At 41.0% G+C, this 22,065-nt stretch overlaps 1 protein-coding gene across 1 annotated transcript; it reads left to right on the forward strand.

Moving 5' to 3' along the window:
- Positions 1–11,897: 11,897 nt before the first annotated feature.
- mpped1 (metallophosphoesterase domain containing 1) lies at positions 11,898–21,322 on the forward strand. The gene is made up of 3 exons (XM_031869784.1): positions 11,898–12,021; positions 17,893–18,288; positions 20,280–21,322. Exons 2-3 carry the CDS (start codon positions 18,110–18,112, stop codon positions 20,464–20,466), a joined length of 366 nt encoding a protein of 121 aa, XP_031725644.1. The 5' UTR covers positions 11,898–12,021; positions 17,893–18,109; the 3' UTR covers positions 20,467–21,322.
- Positions 21,323–22,065: the final 743 nt, after the last annotated feature.

A 22,065-nucleotide genomic window follows, 5' to 3' on the forward strand; every position in this document is an offset into this window, starting at 1 on the left:
CCCCCCCCCCCCCCCTACCCTGTCTACTTCTCCCCTGCCTGGGTCAACACATTAATGTACCCGTTTTATGACTAAACATCTTCATTTCCTTTTAACACATTATTATCTGACACCCTTCCCTCTGGTTAGTGCAGCGCTTCTTTCGCCTGGCTCCAGACCTTTGAATCCTCCCACTCCACCGAGGTGATTACTTTGTCTGGCATCATGACATGAAACAGCAGTTTCTCAGATAAAAAGCAATCGCGCTTATGAGTGCCGCGAGAGAGGGGGGGGGGGGGGGGCAACGGTTAGCCAATTAGTGCCATGGGCGGGACTAACAGCATTGTCAAACCGTTGTTTGAGCATGCCTTCTCAATATCGCCCGACATCCTAGTCTGTTTCTACTTCGCTCTGCCCCGGTACAAACTGATGCTGCTCAGGCAGATACGTTGTTCTCTCGTGAATGGTTCTGGAAAATCGAATTGGTTTCAGTGGAGGCCATGTCCAACTGACGATGGAAACGAAGTGTAACGAGTCGACAATTCTGTCTGATATCAGGCAAACTTTTCGTTTGAGGTTTGACCGATATGGGTTTTTGCAGGCCAGTATTAATGTTTTTTATAACGTAGCATAAGATACCTGATATATATTGTGTGTATATATTGTTTCTTTAAATTTGACGTGTGAATGTTTTTTCTCAATTTTGGTATGGTAACATTTCAGTTAAAGTTTAAAGTGGGGGTGCAGGTTCTAATTGAATATTGAATAGTATTTTTCAACAAAAGAATATATACAGTATAAAGGACATGGGTCAACATAGCAAACCTTCACATCCTTTGTCTGAGTCCAGTTACAGCAACATTCATATCATTATTTTGATCGTCACTGAGGATACACAACCTTGAAGCAGCTGAAAGGAAACCTGTATATTAAATGTTATAGTGGCTATTATAGTTTCCCAACACATTAGTTACTGACCAGCTTAAAAGTTAAAATCATGTCTGTATGTTAAATATGAAGCAACAGACATCTTAGCTTAGTATATAGACTGGACAGAGAGGGAAACATCTAGCCTAGCTCTGTCCAAAGGTAACAGAGCCAAAATCTGCTCACCAGCTGAAGCTCAGTAATTAACACGTCATATTTTGTTTGATTAATCGGGACTCCCTGGTCCTTACTGGTCCTTACTGGTGCTCTTCAAAGAAATTGTTTTTTTGTACCTCGGATAAGCGCCTGGTTAGCAGTTTCCCCTTGTTTCCAGTCTTCATGCTAAGCTAAGCTAACCTGCTGCTGGATTTAGCTTCATATGTGATGCACGGAAATGGGAGTGTTATTGATCTTCTCATCTAATTCTGTCGGACCATGTGTTTTAGTATATGTAAAGCACGAAAAGTAATTAATGATTATTATTATTATGCATTCCTTAAGTAATTAAAGTACATATTATCAAAAGATGGAATTTAGTAAATGGCCAGTTTCAGCAACCCAATGTCGGTCAAACCCTATTTCAGCACATCATAAACTATCTCCTCTAGTCTCCCAACCATCCCCAGATTTTTGCACCTTCATCGACAACTTCACTCTCATTTTATCCCGCTCTGCTTGGTTTTCTGTGTTTTTGTTTTTGTAATATTTACACTGAACATGTCAGAACTTGCAGAAGCCAAAATCACAGCTGTACACCGCACACAGGCATGTAGGATGTGTGCGTTTGTGTGGACCACACACTGTTGTACGTGCGCGATGTGTTGAGACGTATCGGCCCACAGAGTGACCATGGATGTATTCTGAATTTGGATTTCGTCATTGGCCCTGATGTGCACGAGGCAGAGATAAGTAAAAACGGTGCACTTAAAACCTATTTTAACACGGAAATGATTTGAAAGAAATGTGAAAGTGGGGAAACCATTCCGCCTTCAGAGGGCGGAATATCAAATGGGGTGAATCAGAAAGTCTATATTGTAATTTTTTTTAAATAAAAAAAAAAAGATATATAACAAGATGAGATAAACTACCTGCAAGTGACAGCTCGTTACTTTAGAGAGAAATGTATGTGATGTAACTAATATTTGGAACTTTAATTGCACTTGAATTTTATATTTTAAACTGTAGGGGAAAAAAAGATCTAAGTTACGTATTTGTTACTTTTGTTTGTGTGTTGTTTTGAATAGTCGAGAGAGAAAGACAGCTGTGTCTCCTGCACTCTGTAGCTTGCAGTGACCCCGATATCTCTCAGTTACAGTAGAGCTTCAAGTCCCATTCACACACACAGTGAGAAAAAAACATTTCTGTTGAAGCTTCAGCATCTTGACGTTAAACTGATGCACACAGAGAAAAACAGTGTTGGCATTAGATCACTTACACCACCACTACTGCCCAGTCCTGCTTTACCCCGCCAACATGTCCTATAGCTACCAGAGAGAAGAAGCATCATCATAAAAGCTTATTGTGTGATGGCACTACTTACATACATACACTATATGCCTGTTTCAAAAAAAGAAATACTTACAATATCCGCATCTACCCAGATGCAGTCTCTTTCCATTAAACAGGAAGTATAGTGTGTATGCTATGCTTTACTTTTATAACCCAACTAAATGTTTCTGTGTCATTCCCGTTGGTACTAATATGTCTATGAAATCCTATACCATGTATTGAAGATGGGCTCTATATCTGCACAATGCGACTGGAGTTGGGAAACATGTATGTTGTGACCGGAACGTCGGTCTGGAGGTGAATGTAGTGGCAGTGGGAGATAGGAGGCATATCCTCTCAGTGTCCGTAGCATTCACAACTCGTCAACTGTAAACCAGTGAACTTTATCTGTGTGTTGTGTTGTTCATTAAGAAGCAAGCATCGCCTGACAGATGATTTAAAAAAAATTCACATGTAACATTCCTTGTTGGTGTTGAAGCTCCTCTAGGAACTAAACTGGGCACGAGGAACATGAGGAAGTGTCAGTGCTCATCTAGAGTTTTATCAAAGCTTACAGATTCAACATTAAAGGACCATCCTGGAGGTTTTGTATGTTTAAGCCCATTTACTACAAATCTTGTATCCTACTAAGTTTTTTTAAACCGTAGGATCTTAAACTTTCCAGTCGGCTATTGGTTTCAGTTCATTTCAGTACACTGTGATAATCAATGTGCAATATTTGTTTCATATTTTGGGAAATACACTCACATCATCCTGTCCATGATATCCACGCAGGCTGTCGTTATTTACTGTTTGAACTTATACCTACGAAAAGTATATAACCCACGTAATCGTGAGCCAGGATGTGCAGGGCTTCCGCTATGGAAGTCAGGTGATGTATTAAAGAGCAACAAAGTCTGTGCAGAAACGCACAATGCCACATGGTTAACGTTGCCAGGTTAGGTTGAGGCAACAGAACTACTTGGTTATGGTTATAAAAAAAATAACGGTTTGTGTTAAGACGATAACGTAACAACATATGGTAATGTTACACGATGAGCATAAACACAAGTGTTTGTGTTTGTTCCATCCAACACTCCCTCCATCTCCAAGTGAACTTTCTCACTCTTAAGACTAGTTATTATACAAAGTAACTTTCAATAATGGTGGCTTGATATACTATGTCACTTGCTCTGCACAAATGCAAAAATGCTCTAATAACATTTCAAAAATATTTTGGGATTCAACGTGTCCGTGGTTTGCAGAAATGTATGATACCAACATTTCTTCTTGAGGGCTGTGTGGGGTCTATCACATTTTCAACATCTGCCTAGATTTGAGTAATATTTTAGTGTGGGCCAGCCTTCACTTTTGATTTTCATACTGCACCGAAATGAAACCAATAAGACGTGAAGGTAGGAAATAAAATAATAAAAAACAAAGTTATGTAAAATATTTGTAATAAATGGGCTGAAGGTTGGAAAACCACAAGTGTGGTCCTGCATGGTACTGAGCTGGTCCCAGCGGTTTAGGGGTTTTAGTCCAAAATAAGATATTAAATGTACAGAACCAATAACAAAATGGGAAATCATTTTGAAGACCATGCATTGGCTGATAACCACCCCCTTAAAGTAGATACGCTCTCTAGCTGTCACCCCAAATGTCAGTGAGGTCACTGGATCATCACAAGTTCCCCAGATAAAACCATACTGTCAGGCATAGTTCCAGGCCTTGCTAAATACCTGCCACACAGACAAGTCATGGTATGGCCTACTTCCTGTTTGAGGTGGGCACTGTTCAATATGAGTCTTATGAAAAAAATGATATGAAATGCTCTAAAATTTATAATTGACTGTTTGTTTTTTTTCTTCTTCCTGAGAATGTATTCTATTGTGCATGGGTGGGTGCATGTGGTGAGAGAGAGAAAGAGAGAGATTCTGAGAATGAATGTGTGCAGTAACTGTTTCTGTGTGTGTGTCTGTGAGTTTTTGTGCTTTGTGCCTGTGACAGAGAAAGACTGTGTGTGTGTGCGTGTGTATGTGTGTGTATGTACTTTAGTCCAATTTGTAGAGGAATAATTTTAACGTTTGTGTTAGTCGGTTGTACCCAAAGAGAGAAACTGTTACGCAGTGTTGTGCCATTGTTTGGTCCATGAAACTCCAGTACTGAACAAATTAAAATAAAACAGTAGCAGAAAACAGTCTCGGGTCGTCTCTTTTGTATGTCCCTGTAGAATGTAGAGCAGAAACGGGAGGAGCCCTCGGAGCGGCTCGTATCTGTTCATTATATCTCTTATCTTTCCTCAGATGTGGCTCTGTGTGGCGTCTCACAACCGGCCCCGGAAGTATGCTTCTGGAAAATTTTGCTGACGCTGCTAATGTTGCGCTTATCTTCGAGCGACACAATCAGCGAGGCAGATCTGGATGCTGCGAAACACTCATAATTTTTCTTCTTCCCATTGACGTTCTCTTTCTTTGTCTTAGAGGGAAAGGGGGGGTGGGATAACCTGTTTGAAACGCCCTGCTGTCAGGAACATCTCCACTCTGCCTGTGCTTGCTCACCTACTTCAGTAAAGTGACATTCACTAGTTCCCAGGAGTTGATGAATCCTGCTGGTTGCTTGGGGTTTTGAAACCAGAAGTGACACGAGAGGGTTGAGTTAAGTGCAACTGAACGCTGGATAAGATATTTTTAGGGGACCAAAATGTTAGAATTAACTTTCATGAACTGAAAACACACATTATATATTATTATTATATAACCCATACCATAACATTTTTATGGCATACTATACTTTGACTTGTAAATAAAATTGTCATGGCATATTGCATTGTCACTGTGACATATTTAATGAATTAATTTAATATTTTAATGAATAAAATATACTATACTGTGATATTTTTCATGATAATTTTATGGCATACTAAACCATGAATTTTTGTTTGACATACTATACTTTATTTAAAACATTTTTATGGCATACTATACTTTCATACTATACTTTTCATAGCATAGTACTGCACTGTAACATTTTAATGGCATACCAAACTATAATATTTCTTATGTCAGTTTTATGGCATACTATACTATGCTATTCTTATGACATTTGTATAATATATATGATCACTTTTCCATTTTTCATTCCAGTATTTTTTATTACTGTTTAATGGCATAATATACTTTGACATTTGTTATGAAAATGTAATGACATACTAGACCATGACATTTTTATGGCATACCATGCTTTTTTGTGCCAATTGTTGTGACAAACTATACTATTACATTTTTAAATAGTATACTATAACTTTTTTCATGACACTTCTCATGACATGCTTTATTATAAAATGTGTCTCCATCCAGTCTGCTGCTTCTCCCCAGACACGTTTGTCTTTTCTCTGAGAATCAACAACAAAGACCAATGAGCTCCATAAAACAGCTGTAATGTCAGCTTCAGGTATTCAGGAGTATTGGATATCAGAGATAACGATATTCTCGGGAAGTGAATGATGCCTGAATGTCCATGTCTATTACAGACCATATCCTATCATAATTTCATAATGAAGTTCATAATGAAGCTAAAGAGGCTACTTAAATTGCTATATAATTGCTAATAAACTTTTATAAAATGTATGGTTACATAGTTAGCATTAAAAGTGGAGAGTGGAGTGATGTTCATGAATAAAATGACAAAGATACACAGGATTTGGACAAACCTGAAGACCCTTTCATAGTTCCCATGGACTGTGTGAACACCAGACCACCTGCAAACGTCTGTACAATAAAATAAATTGAATAAAGCCATCAGAATTTTGAGTTGCATTCATTTTAAGTTAAATAGTGTTGCACACATTCAAACCAACCTTGGTGTATGAAATAAAAATGGGATATCTCACTGATAAATTATCTTTCAATTCCATTGATTTCCATTTATATTGGCCTTTATTAATTCATCATTTAATACAATGAAGCTTGCATGAAATTGCCTATTTACATTTAAATATAGATAATTCTGCTCACAAAAGCAACGTTATAGTTATTGTGAGGCAAAGACAGAAATAGGAGAATATGCGCTATAAATTAAAACAATGAATAATAATGAAACTGCTGGTGAACATGTTACACATGCAGAGATTATTTACCATAAGAAAACACATTTAAGCAATATATCAACCATAGTATGTATGAAGTCTGTATAGAAACTATCACAGAACAAGCGACAGTTAGTGGCACACATTAGCCATTGAGCCACTTTATTATTTATTTCAATTTATTTCTTGAACTCTACCGTCTTACACTGTTTGTGAGTGTTGTGTTTATTACCAGCCGTTGTTGCCCTCCTCCCTGTCCACCTCTATCTTTTTCTTTCCTCTCGATGTCGTTCATGAGTCTATACTTGTCCCTTTCGCTGAGTGCTCTTGCACAGGTGACGTTGATTTCCTCTGATAATAAGGGTAGGAAAGTAGAATAAAATCAGTAAAAAACACCACGCTCTTTACAATGTTCTCTAGTTTTTACAACGCATTATTTGGGTGGATTTGTTTATTCCTCCCAAACAGACAATGTACCACTGTACAGATGTTACTGGTTCTACTGGACAGAAGCTCAGATGACTGGTTACAGTGGGACAGAGGGGCGGAGTGGACTGGTTACAGTGGGACAGAGGGGCGGAGTGGACTGGTTACAGTGGGACAGAGTGGACTGGTTACAGTGGGACAGAGTGGACTGGTTACAGTGGGACAGAGTGGCCGAGGGGACTGGTTACAGTGGGACAGAGGGGCCGAGGGGACTGGTTACAGTGGGACAGAGGGGCCGAGGGGACTGGTTACAGTGGGACACAGAGGCCGAGGGGACTGGTTACAGTGGGACACAGAGGCCGAGGGGAATGGTTACAGTGGGACACAGAGGTCGAGGGGAATGGTTGTAGCGGGACACAGAGGCTGAGGGGACACCACACTCTCCTTCCTGTCAATCAGCTGGCACCAGAAGAAGAGAAAGTTTGCTCCAGGAAATAAACAAGTCACCTTACAAACTTTAGTAAGGTAATCCATGTCCTCTTCTTGTGTCTTTTTCTTTCTCAGTTGTCTGTCAGTCATTCTAATGCTTGTTTAAGACATCCACAAAACAATTACATGAGCATGGATTACAGAATCATCAGTGTATTCACCCAGATGTGAATGGCCTATAACTCCGACTGACAGAGCCAGTCCTGTAATGGAGTTCACAGCCTGTTTTATTGTTGAGTCCTCATCTACTTTGCTGTTGGCCATTAATCATATTCGACAGGCAGATCCGATATTTCCTACGTGTTCTTTCCAGCACGTCCAATCAGCAGCCGGCATCTGCAGGCAAATGCAACTGTGCCAAATGCTGAGATTACTCTCCCATCGCTATCTTGTTGACTTTCTACCATCAGTCGCTTTGTCAAAGTTCACTGGATATGAAGCAATAAAGGCGACAAGTGACAAGAATGTGGCAGAACCGCTATTTCGTCTAATTACCAGATGAATCTGGTGCATTTAGGGCAGCGATTTATGATGCATGTTAGAAACCTGCAAAATGCAATGTGTTTTGTTAACAAAATACTGTATATTTGCATCAGAAAGAACGGACGGGAACACTGATAGATCTGCAGCCTTGTTGCCAGAGCTAATAGCACATTACCACACTTTTATTAACACCATTATAAGGCCACAGATATATCTTAACATAAAGTACAAAATGTGCAAATATCACGGCCAACTAGTATGATGAATCAGAGAAAGCATGACAAATAAATTAACGGACAGGGTTTACAAAAAAAAAAAAAAAAAAAAAAAAAAAAGTCAAGCCTTACTTAAAACAATGCCCATGTGAACATGTGTTCATATCGCTGAGAGAGATCCATTTCCAAAGTATTTCTAATAGCCAAAGTAACTATCAAACATTTTTGATAAATAGTAAATACCGTGCACTAGGCCCCAACATAACTACAGCAGTATTGAGTTTTGCTTAAACACAGCCTTGAAAAATGTTTATGCATCGTATGTTATGTGGTAGTGTAGTTAGTGGACCCAAACGCACGCACACAACAGGTTTACTCCAGCCAAGACTTTATTTAACTGTGCAGGAGGAGTCACAGAATGAACAAACAAAAAACAAAGACTAACCGTCCAGCAAATTAAAGTCACTCCTATAATCTCCACTGGAGTCGGGAGGGAAGCTCAACCGAGGACGGGACAGGTTGCCTCCGGAGTCCGGAGGGAAACTCGACCGCACTCAAAACTGAAGGAACAGAAAACAAACGGGTAACGATCTTCACTGAATCAGTGTTCAGACTTACGTGACCAGACTGGTAACCGGACGGACTGATGCCGCGCCGGGGAAACGCCGAGGTATTTAAGCCAGCTGGGGATGATCAGCTGGAATTCCCCACAGCTGAGCCTGAGGATAGGGGTGTGGTAGAGGGCGGAACACGGGGGTAGAAACTGTAGGCTGACACAAAAACAAAGCATAAGCACATGGCCCACAATAACAAAACAGACAGGGGAAAAACAGAGGAGCAGACAGGGATCCTAACAGTACCCCCCCTCAACGGGAGCCTCTCGGCGAACTGCCTGGTTTACCGGGGTTCTGTCGGTGGTAGTCTCGTATGAGCCCCGGGTCAAAGATCCGGGATCGCGGCACCCAGCACCGCTCCTCTGGTCCATAACCCTCCCAGTCCACCAGGTACTGAAACCCCCTACCTCGACAGCGGACATCCAGGAGGCGATTGACTGTGTAGACGGGGGATAATTCGGAATTATACATATTGGGCACCGAGTTTAAATTTTAACCGGCGCCTCTTATTCAGCCGTTACGGCACTTGTTCGGCGATGCAGGAAACACACCGACCAATGCGTTGTAAATCACATCACGTGATGCAGCTCAGCCAATCAAATGTGGGTATTCTGACAAGTTTCCAGGTTTACACACACCGTGACACACGGGGCTGAGATGAGGAAATAGAAACAAGAGCAGGAAAATTGCGCCGATCTCGTGAAGTTATCTCACATGACTCGCTCCAAAAAGAGAAACATGTTCAGAGAGAATATAATTTATAAACAAGAATGAACAGAATCGTATATGTTAATTATTCCCACAGGCAGTTAAATCCTCTACCCCTGTCAAGCGATTTACCCTGCACGTGGCTAATCATGATTTTCAGACCCCCGCCCTCTGTAAACTATCAATGCATTAATCCAAAAAAAGAAAAGTCACGGAGGAGAATAGAGAGTTTAACTCAATGTGGGCGTCTTCATTTGCTTTCACTGCCAACGATGCTGGCTTACCTCTATGCTTCCAGAACAAGCACACAGCATTTGCTAGTGTCACGCTGGAGATGAGCAAAAAAGAGCAATTTCTCAGCTGCTACAGCAAACTGAGCTCTTCATAAGAGTTTGATATTGTTATATCAGGTAAAATTGCAAAAAACATGTCAAGAATTGTCTTTATTCTTGTTCTATATTTTCATAAATACAACAAACTATAGTTTTTGTATATATACAACTTTATAAGCTGTGATATCAAATAGCTTTTGCGGCTCCAGACGAATTTTATTTGGTGGAAAATAGGGCAAAATGGCTCTTTGGACAGAAAAGGTTGCCAACCCCTGGGCTAATTGCTCAGTGGATCCCAATTCATTGACAAATCGACCACATATGGCCAGCAGATGGCGGACTCACTCCAACCTGAGACTGGAGGCTTCCACCTAAACCGGGGTGGTTATGGATGCACGTGTTTGAGCTCTAGATTGTGGTCTATTTGTTTAGCTCATTACCAGCCTAAATCTCAGTCCAATTACCTGCGGATAAACAGGAGCAGAGGTGGTGAGAAGGTGTAATGCTGTCATTTGACTGATTAACCCTTAGACAACCAATCGTGTGGGGAGTGAATGGCTTTTTTCTCATTTCAGCAAAGCACAATAGAATATATCAGTCACAGCAATTGTCTACATTTTGCTAATAATACTTCTTTACTTTTGCTTACATCGGATTAATGTTAGAAGGAGTTGTGAGTTATTGTTTTTTCTTATGGTTCTTTTACTCAACTATAAAGGATTTGAATACTTCTTCCACCACTAGAGAGGTGTGTCAGCGTGGAAATGTTGTAACATTTAGTTTTTCTTCATGAATATACAATAGGTCATAATAATCATACATGCAGATGAGACATCAGGGTTCTTTGGTACTGTACAGGTATCAGATGGGGCACTTTATGTGTCTTTCTCCTGCATCGGTCCATGGTGGTTCTAACTTGCTTTCTTCCTTATGGGGTATTTTGAGAAATGAGAGAGACACATTAGAGCAGGAATATATCATATAGATATATTCCTGCTCTAATATCTATATGACGCATGAGTCTCAAAAATAAACGAAAAAAACTGACTTGTGTTTGTAATGAGTGATGCATAGGTCCCTGCACTGATATCATCGGGGCAACATCAAAATTATCTGAGCAAATTTGACAATTTAGAATTAATTCAAAGCAATAATGTCTACATTTCCCTTGTTCCTGCTTCTCAGATATGAATATGTGTTGGTATTCTTTGTTCTCTAATTAAACAGAACACTTTGGAACGTTTGTCAGCTGTTTGAATGTGTCAACTTGAGCTTGTGATAATAGTTTTCCGTGTTTTTCTGACATTTAATCAAACAAACGAGTGCTGTACTTAAGTATAATTTTGAGATGCATGTACTTTACTTGAGTATGCACAATTTCTGACACTTGATGATGTTTTCGAACCACTATACATTCATTCCAAAGTAATTACTTTGAAGATCAAGGAACGTTTATCAAATATGATGCAATGTCATAGATTAAACAATACAACCATATATAAAGTATGAAAGTATATGTATGAAGTAGCTACAAGACTGCTGCATACACAGTAATGTATCAATAATTCCAATATGCAATAATACAGCGTTTTGATACTTGAAGGCTTTTTTTACCTCCTACTGTACATTGGTATCTGCACAAAGGACCTTTACTTGTACCTGAGTATTTTTTTAGATCTGAATACTTATTCCACAACTAAATAAATACATAAAATAAAATACATATAATTTACTAAAGATGTTTTTTGATTCAATTATATTGTTGTCAGTGAAGGCGAAGGCTTTGTAACAGCCTTTAAATCATCATGTTGGATGATGAAATGAACAGAAAACATATTTGGTCAGTATAATTATAAACATGACAGAATCAACTTTTACATTGAAATATTTGTTGGGGGAATAAGGGACTCATGACCTCAGTATTCATTAAATCCTGGACACTGGTGGCCCGGCGTGGCCCCATCAGCGGGAGCCTCAGAGTAAATGTGACCGGGGATAAGCTCTGTGGAGCCGCGCAGCAGCTCTCCGTCCTCCCTCCCTCCCTCCTCTGCTCCTCCTCAATGTACCGCTCACCGGGAAATACGGTGGGAGGGACTGATCCGGGAGAGAGAGAGAGAGAGAGAGAGAGAGAGAGAGAGAGAGAGACGCTCCATCGGTGCACCACGGGGTCCGCATTCAAACTGACCAGCGCGTCTCCTCTCAGTGAGCGCACGCACCGTCCTCTCTCCACACCCGTCCTCCAGCAGCCTCACTGCAGCCCACCACCGGAGCCGGTAGGTTGATTCCTCTTCATAATCTTTAGGTGCATTTACGCAGAGTTGTCCTTTTTTTCATGCGAGACCGGAGCAGAGACTTGCACTGCGCCCACAGAGCGATACGCATTTCCCCGGTTCATCTCTGCTCGGGACCCGCATGTCTTATTTCCCCTCTCACATGTGAGCGGGATTCTGCGGACGTCTGAGAAGCCTGGCTTTTATTAAACGGCACGCATTCACGTTACCAGATATAACGCATTCTAGCACCGGAACGCTCTTATGTTGGATCAGGTTTCAGTAGCATTGCATCGAAAGTGTCCGCGGACAGTACAGGCTGGAAAGGCTTATGGAGCCTCCATGTCTCAGAGAGAGACCAAAGTTGTATTATAGTTCAGTTAACCAGGCTGCATATTCTGAAGAGTGGAGGGAAACTTCTTCACAATCACCCACACAACACTGAAAAGGGATTCAATATCTGATTTTAATTTAGGCTTACAAAATTCTGCCTTCAAAGTAATCCATTGAAACAAATAGTGTGTGATTGAATTAAATGTGAATTTGGCCATAATAATTAATAGTTGTTCAAGAGTAGCTACAAGAAAGAAATGTTCTTATTATTCTTCCATAATTTTTCCATCACGGGTGATTCTATTTTGTATTTTTTCCCCTCCTCATTGGTTGTGAATGGATTTCACAGAGCTGTAACTCATATGCATGAAATCAGATAATATAGCACCACACTCAGATGCACTTTAATTTTCTGTGTGTCCATATGTAACAGAACAAAATTAGCAAATAAGCGGAGGAAATTGCCACACGGTCTAATGTGACGGCCACCTGTTAAATAGGAGAATGTGCCCAAGAGGAGAGAGCATCGATCAGACAGCCTGTCTTCTCTTTCTGCATTTATTAACTGCTCTAGAGCCTCAACAGCATTCCGTACAGTACAGGACTCTCTCTGCTCTATCTGGATCTGGATCTGGGACTGTTCTGGTCTGTATGGATGCTGCTGCTGCCATCAACTTTGTTCCTCCTCTCCTCTCCTCTCCTCTCCTCTCCTTTCTTCTCTTTACACTGAACAAGGTGCCCCTAAAGTGGAGCCTCTGTGAGCTTTAATTGTCGTTAACATCTCTCGTTTGAGAGAAGAACTCAGTCGTGTCAATAGCAGAGCTCCAAATAGTCCAGCCTAAACATTGATGTCCATTTAGTTTGTATAGTCATGCATCTTCACCAACAGTTAATACTTCTCCTTCTACTTAGATAACATTTTTACATGTTTTATTTTTTTGCCTGCTGTGAAAACAAATTCCTGCTTTGGAAAAATAGCTATTCTGCGTCTCGTACTGTAATTGAATCTAGTTCAGCTGAGTTCATAGTATAACTACAGAGCACGAGCATGGGTGAAAAGCTATATGTTGGCATGGTTTTGTATTTAATCTTGAAAATACAATTTAAATTATGTTTTAATCTCTTTCCAAAAATATGACATGGTAGAGATATCTGGACGATGTGCTCTGTCTTTTTCAAGTAATCATTCTCCTTCTTTGTTGTATTACTTATCTGTAAATCCTGGTCTACACTTTTCTCTTGATATGATTTTGAGAAGTTGTCGTTCCTGGGTAGATGCATTTGTGTATACAATGCTCTTAAAATACCTTGAAGGTGACTTTCACTCCACTGAGGATGTCACAGGAAAGAGAGTCATGTTTCTCCTAAACCTGAAGAAAGCAAATGACTGAACATTTCTGAATGTATTTAGTAGTCTCAAAATAAAGGGATATTCCTTTTAAATCAAGATAGTACTGTTAAGTGTTACTTATCCAAAACACCATCCATAACAGGCAAATCTGGAAATCTCTTATCTTCTCGTGGGGATTCTGAATTGCATAAAACTGCAGTTACTTTAGGGTTGAGTATGATTCACATGAACATGTGTTGGGGCAAAAAGTCTGCTCTCATATTAACAATCATAAAAGTCAATCAAACAACTATAATGACCACACAGAGAAACAAAACAACCATAAAAGCTACTGCAAAGAGATGCAAAATGACCAAAAAGAGACACAGGATGCCCCCAAAGAGATGCAAAACAACCACAAAGAGATGCAAAATGACCAAATAGAGACACAAAACGACCAAACAGAGATACATAACAACCACAAAGAGATGCAAAACAACCACAAAGAGATGCAAAATTACCACAAAGAGATGCAAAATGACCACAAAGAGACGCAAAACAACCACAAAAAGATGCAAAACAACCACGAAGAGATGCAAAATGACCACAAAGCATGAAAATCATGCGTTAAAAGCATTAAGTAGAAAGTGAACAAACCCTATCACGATGGTGTTGTAGAGCAGTGGCTAGAACATTTACTGGTGTGTACCGCGACGCTTTACTAGTCAGTCTGTACGTGTGGTTGGCTTGTTGACTCTTCCTGGTGTGGGCACCGCAGAAGGAGCCGGTGTGCAGAAAGCAGCGGTTAGAAAGGGCATGGATTTAAATTTAATCTGTTGTCATTAAAACTTTTCTTACACATATTGAAAGCTGATCAAACCCTAACTTTTGACTTCAGACAGTCAGAGTGAATACATTTGGGGCTGAGATTGGACAGGCGGTGGTGTTATTGTTGGTGAGCTGAACATTCAGTCCTCCTGTGTGGCGCTGCACGATCCAGAAAACTGCATTTGGGCCCAATGTATTATAACTCGCAGCATCTGCTAATGCATCTTCCTGTCTCACACTGGCAGTGTGAGGGGGCTGTCACTGTCACATTAATGACAACAGCAACACATTTCAATATGCATGCACAGGCATACACATCAAACCGCATGCACGCGCAGAACACACAATGCTCGTAATGTATGCACTCCTGAATACATCGAGCACGCTGGGATTTGCCCGCAACACAACAACCACGGTGTGAAGTGTATCTGTCAACCCCAATGTGTTGTCAGCGTGTGAGGTTGCAGTGAATGAGAACTGCGCTGCGAGATGGCGCGCCGACATCGCATTGGCGGTCCAGGCGGACTTTGCCAAAGATGCCTGTCCCCAAATTATCACCTCCGTCTCCAGCATCCTCGTCATCTCAGCACCTCTCAGCGGCTCCGCTCCCTCCCAGCAGTTGCCAGAGTCTCCAAAATATGAGCTGCACAGCTGAATCCATTCTTGATGGGCGACACGCGCGTGCAGGCCTCACGCACTTGGGACAGGGATTAAAAGGATTTCATCAATTCAGTGTATTCTTTATATCTCAGGAGCAAAGAAATGAAAATAATATACTGTACACATGCAGGAAACAAGAAACTTTGAATATAAAATAAATAATAAATTGTTCTTGAGCTATACTTTCCAGCCTGACTTACATTCCGCATTACCGTTTTTCATGAATTTAAATATCAGATTTAACCTGCACTAACAGATGCACTTCACCACAGTTCTGTGATTTAATAGATCGCCAACAATTTAGTGTTTAAGCAACCAGGTTCTTAAATCCAGGGGTTGCATGCCTTTGTCCTTTATAGCCGGTTTCCATTTGTATTTTCTGTCAGGCTATACATGGATAATTGTTTTATCAGGTTGTTGTTGGGGAGGCCTGCCACATGCAAATCGTCAAAAAATGAGCAAATCAAAAATGTAAACGTCACACACTTGTCAAGGTGTAATGCCGTGTTCACACCAATCATTCGCGCCGCGTATTTGCGTCATTCGCACCGCCGGTCGGTCTCGCGAATGAACTTTGTGTTCGTTCGCGTGAATCGCACGAATCGCGCTGGACGCGCCGGAGAGGGGGCGTGGCTTATCGCCCTGAAAGCCGTTCAACTGTCCGCCATTAACCATGGAAAAAATAACCTCTATTTCTGCTTAGTACATGTTGTGGAAGTCACAGATATCCCAGGAAACTAAACGCCGTCATGTCTGGGTTCATAACATTGTCCAGAGGAGCTCCGTGGATTTTATCGAGCTGTATTCACTGTGTCTAGCAAGCCACACGTCGCTGTTTACTACAGCTGTATGAACACAAAATAAACTGATTTGGCTGTGATTTAACGGCAATAAACCGACAAAAAGGGACTCCGAAATAACTACGTAATGATGCCGATTTGTAGGCTACTTGTCTTCTCAATGGAGCTCGGATGGATCGGTGCTAGGCTATGCTAACATTGTAGCAGCTCCACCAACACTCAGAATAATGTCATCTAGACGTAAATACGGCAGCGTCTATTCATTGTTTGTACCATATGGTTTACACACACATTTATACACATAGTTTGGTCCGGTATGAGGTATCGTAGAGCTCTGGGTGAACACAGGCGGCTACAGTATTTATTTCCTGATTCAACAACGGCAGTCAGTGATGACAGGAGAAACATCTCAATGCTGATAGGCTATCGCGCTGGGGCGTAACGTGAATATTTCGCCGAAGTTGAAAAATTTCAACTCACGTGTTTGGGGCGAATTCGCGTCAAACTCACTGCGAATTTGCGTCAATCACGCCGCGCCATCGCAAATTCGCTTCACTCCAGTCTCATCGTGTCTGTGCATAGACTTTGTATGTAATCTACTTCCGCGAATAATTCGCGCCGCGTTTAGTGTGAACGCACCATAAGACGTTTTTGTGTTCAAGAACTTTGTTGAAGTTGTTTTTGAGCTGAGATGGTTTTCTGCTGCCGATGAATAGATCAGTTGGTTGGCAGCAACAATTTTGATGATCGATTATTTGTTACAGTGATTTAATTAATCCAGCAAAAGTGGCAAATATTCTCTGCTTCCAGCTTCTCAAACGTGAGCATTTAGAAAATCTTTTGCCTTGGCCTGGTGGTCAGACAAACAAGACATTTGAGACGTCACCTTAGGCTCTCAGAGCTTGGGGGACATTTTTCACGTTTTCTCACTTTTTATGGGATTCACAAGTTTATCGAAAAAACAAAAGATTGATATTAATTGAGAATAAAAACCTTTTGTTGTAGACCTAAAATGTTCCGCTAATTTATGAATTAGTTGATCAACAGACATTTTCAAAGAAAAATACTCTCCATAGCTCCACCCCCTTAATAGTGAGGATTCACTACTTCTTCTTTGATGGTAAATAGAATATCTTGGACTCACTGGATAAAACTAGATCCCTGATAATATCAGTTTGGACTTTGGGATATTGTGTTGGGCATTATTTTCTCACATTTTATAGAACAAACAATTAATCAATTAATAAAGAAAATAGTAAGCATATTGGTGCCAGGGTTGGTTATTGAGAAAACTAGCAAGAGTACACTAGCTTATAAAAATGATCCAACATAAAAACCCAGCCCAGTGTTTCCAACTTCTTTGCAATGAAAGTAGCTAGCCGGGATTATCTCCAAAAGTTGCTAAATCTAGCAAGAAAGTCTCCAAGTTGTCCCTTAAGGCCTCCCTCCAAGCCACTCCCCCAAAATTACTATTATGAATGTAAACAACGAACATGGCAACTGTTACTCACAAATGTTAAGATAGCAGCTTGTGGAAGACTGCTGTGAAAAAAGAAATGGACAAACATTCCTTCCACCAAACATAATTTGGTGGAAGGAAATGATCCTTAGAAATCAAAGGATTTGTAAACTATTGTCTCTAATATCTAAGAAGTTAGTTTCAGGAATTGTCATGAAATTGTCCCAGGAAAGGTACCAGAGATGACATAGACCCCAAAATATTCAGTTTACAATGAAACAAATTTGTTTTGTTTCATTGTAAACTGAATATAGTAGCATCTAAACTTTCCATTGAAGAAGAAAATATTTGGCTTCATAGATGACTTCAAACTGTGAAATCCATTATTTTTGCTCCACCACTTCTCAAAACTCCTGTTTTTACCACACATTCTTCATATCAGCTCTGCTCTGTCGTTTTCATAGAGAAGAAGAGAAAGCTGAAAGGAGGTGATGTCCTCTCCCCAGCTGACTGTGACTGTTTGCTCAGCAAGGGTTTGAGCCCGTCAGGACGCCTCACAGCAGCCTCTCCTCGAGCCTGGACTAGCTGCTCGCTATCCTGAAGCAAAAACAACAAGTAGCTAAACTTCCCCTCCCGACACCTGGCCCTCCTACACCCCGCTCTGCTCCGGTCCCCTGTGCCATGGCCTTCACCCTGTCAGAGATCATGGCTGCAAGACGGCAGCAGTCACAGGCTCAGTCGCAAGCCCAGCGAGGCAACAGGACGGCGGTGGAAGTGGACGAATACAGCACCAACCCAACTCAGGCCTTCACCTTCTACAACATCAACCAGGGACGCTTCCAGCCGCCACACGTCCACATGTGAGTAGATATAAGAAACAGGTGGTTAGAGGAGCATACAGCCGTCATTTACACTTAGAGCCCATTTCATTTTGTTGACATTTTGGTTTGCATATCCTCGGATCCTTTTCCTGTGCATCCTGGATATGATTACTTTTTTAACATTTACTTTTGATATATACAGGTATATATATATATATATATATATATTTAGATCTAATCAGGAATTATTATCATCCATCTATTATTCCATTTATTTTACTGATGTTTTAGGCTTTTGCCAAGGTATCATCTCAGTATCGGAATCAAGTCGAAGTAAAAGTGACAACAACACCTCTAACGCTCAACTAACACGTTTTATCTGATTTATTCGAATTTTATACAGAAAGAGGAAAATAAAAATGACAATGTTTTGTTGCATGGATAGCTTATACAAGCTTATACATGTAAACAACAGCATTTCTGAAATGGATTTCTGGACTTGACACTGTTTTGATCTACCAGCTGGGGAAAACAAAACAAAGAAAACATCAAACAAAAAAATCATCCTGAGACACCATGTTAAGCTAACTAGTAAGCTATCTAGCAATCTAACAGCACGCTAGGCTAACTAGCATGCTAGCAACCAAACAATCCTCTTCAGATACTCTAACACCATGAGTCTACAACATGCTACAGCACAAGCTCATCTTTTGAATGTGCAGAGAGGGCGGCACATTTTTAGATTTGATTGTCAGTAAGGAATATTTTGAGGCAAACTTAGGCTAATTATTATTATTATTATTATTCTCAAAAAATGTATCAAGCTATTGCTGTTGCTCTGCTGTTGAATGAGGAGGAGGGGGAAAAGTATATAGTTCATCAGAATAAAAAAATGCTAATTTCAACCTTTCGTCTGCATTTGTTCGTTCCTACCACATCTACTGGCATCAAAACAGGAAGTCGGTAGTAAAGCCCTCCTCTGGCTCGATTTGATTGGGTCACTGGGCCAAGTGTGCGACTTTGTGACTTCCTTTGAAAAGTTGCGAAAGTTTAAACTTTTATGGGGCATCTTAAAAATGCTAGAAAAATGCGACACACGGCGCAAGAGAGGAGAGCACGCCATGTTATGGTATAACAAAGGCAAACAATGGTTTTGCTGGCGACGCATCTTGGTGTGAGGTGCTAAGTAAAAGAAACTGGAATTTATTTGAGAATAAATGAACAGAAAGAGAAACCATCATATTAGGCTACATGTAATTTGTCTTCCTTCAATGTTGCATTTGTAGTAACACAGCTTCTCTAACTTCCATATGTTCCGCGTTAGTTTCAGTTTTAACTTGACTTCATATAACCAAGAATAAACACTGTTATATTGATGCTCAGAAAGAGCGGGGCTCCAAAAAGCATAATTTTACATTTCCGAATACCCACATGTAGAAATGAAACATTCTCCATGAACCCATATCTGTATTTCATTACTTTGTGACTCTCCTACATGGATGCATATCTCCTTTCCCACTTCCACCCGTCTCTCTCTTGTGGTGGGGTGCAGAGGAGGAAGAGGAGGGGGTGGAGGCTGGGCTGGGTGTTATCGTACCTGGAGGAGCGCTCGCTAAAGTGGGCCACGGTTATTCACCAGCTTCCCTCTTTCCCCCCTGGAGACCCCGTGGATCTGCACACTCGCTGCAGATCCCACAGGACTCTGCTCTTTTTCTATATCTGTGCTTTATTCTTTTTCTATCTCTGCACATTCCTTTCTGTCTCTTTCAGCGCCGTGCTTTTGTTGTGGCCTCTTGCTACTCGCTACGTCTCTCCTTTACTCCGCTGCCTCAGTCTGTGGGGATGATGTTCTGCTGGATACCAATTCAAACTTCTTTCATTGTCAGCCTCTTACCACAGAGACTTTGTATACAGCGCTGCATCTCTCTCTCTCTTCTGTATTGTTTAAGTTATCCAAGAGCCGCAGTGACCTTTTTTTCCTCTCCCTCTCCCTTAACTTGCTTGTATTTTGTTGTCCCTCCTCGCTTCAGGGTGGACCCGATGCCCCACGACGCGCCAAAGCCGCCGGGCCACACCCGCTTTGTGTGCATCTCGGACACCCACTCCCGCACCGACAGTATCCAGATGCCGTACGGAGACGTGTTCATCCATGCTGGAGACTTCACCGAGCTGGGACTGCCCTCCGAGGTCAAGAAGTTCAACGACTGGCTAGGTTAGCATCTGTGGGAGTTGTGGTTCTGGATCTAGAGCGGGTCAAGGCCCGGGTTTTCTCTATCTAGTTCCCATTGTGACGGTCAGTGACAGTTACTGTGCCACGAGTTTTTAAGATTGCTTTCATTAGCAGAGGATTCTCAGGGCAAAAATGTTTTTGTTCCGGTTTTCACTGTAAATTAAAGGACCAGATCAGGGATTTTACACATTTTACAACATTGACTGCAAAGACATACTTGACTTTACTGCTGATGGTTTTCCCCAGCATGCCAGAAATCGATTTCCTCCTTTAATGAATAGATTTGAGTCTTCTCTTCCTTGTTGGTGAGTTCAAGGATGCTCTGAGAGCATCAAAGCTTTGAGTCAACTTGTGAACAGCACATATCCTAAATGTAACAAGCAACACTATTTCCCAGTCTGCTTCGTGTTTGTCCTCTGTGTTCAATTTTCTAACAACAGAGCTCATAAATGCATCGCTATGTGGCAGCCGATTGCCAAATCTTTGAGGACTTCCTTGAACACACCACAAAGCAGAGTTGTTTTTATAAAGGTTCTCTGCTCATAACTGCACTTCCACACAATGAGAACTTTGACAAAAGAGTGAAGTAGACTGAGTGTTCAATGTGATGTACAGGAGGTCTCTGCAAGCGTAGCCTACTGACATTAATTGGAACCAGCCGCTGTCTGGAAATAAGAAAAAAAAAAATCGAACTGGTGCAGTGCTTTGGAAAACAAACCACAGTATGTAATTTGTGTGAAACATGCAAAAACCCGCAGTATGGTCCTTTAAGTGTGATGTGGTACGGCGTGAGTCTGGTTTGTGTTATGTTGCTCTCAGCTCATATCCCTGTAGTTTAACACTGACACCACTGATACAGAGCAGGCTTTCAAAAGCCGATGGAGCTGATGATCCTCACAATTTGAATATTTACATTCCACTTTTAATATTTGACACTATTTATTTTCTGACTGCTTCTCTATATTGACAGTTTTCTTTGTTAAGGCCAATCTATTGTAGCATAAGCATGTCCGTCAGTCTGTCTGATGTTAGATTCGTTATTTGTCCACGTCCGTGAAGGTCCTTTGGACCCCTGGCGATTGGTCCCGTTCTTGTTAAGGGTTCGCTCACATTGTTTTATTCTTTTACCTTGTTGTTCACTGCACGATGTATTGAGGCACGTTGCGTGCAAATTTTGCACAGTTGTCCGCACCTGTATTGAGGTACGATCAAAGCTTAATTGGCAGGGTCCGCCTTTCCGCCGTGGGATTCACATTGCTTTAAAAAAATAATATATGTTTATATATATACAGTATATATATATATTTATTGATTATAGCTGCCTTGAAACAAGATCGAATGGGGTTTGCTCAGTTGTAATGATGGCTTAGCAGTCATCACTAATGCTGCGTTGATGCTACAAGCGACACAGCAACATTCTTAGTCTTTCTTAAAGGAAACCGTTGAGCTACAAAGTGACGTGTCACTGCGTGATGGAGGTGACATGCTACAAAACAAAGTTGAGCCAGTCTTAACTTTCCTTAGCGCTCCGTTGCGACGGTTAAGCGTCAACCAATTATATGTTTTTGTTTCACCCTGTTCCGTTC

This window comes from Anarrhichthys ocellatus, unplaced genomic scaffold (genome assembly GCF_004355925.1).
Source record: "Anarrhichthys ocellatus isolate YVR2014 unplaced genomic scaffold, GSC_Weel_1.0 scaffold49, whole genome shotgun sequence".
Lineage (NCBI taxonomy): Eukaryota > Metazoa > Chordata > Actinopteri > Perciformes > Anarhichadidae > Anarrhichthys > Anarrhichthys ocellatus.

Bases quoted from the DNA above. Each gene is read 5' to 3' on its own strand.
- mpped1 (XM_031869784.1), top strand. From the start codon at position 18,110: ATGGCCTTCACCCTGTCAGAGATCATGGCTGCAAGACGGCAGCAGTCA. The intron at 18,289-20,279 runs GTGAGTAGATAT...TCCTCGCTTCAG, and splicing joins CAGCCGCCACACGTCCACAT to GGTGGACCCGATGCCCCACG.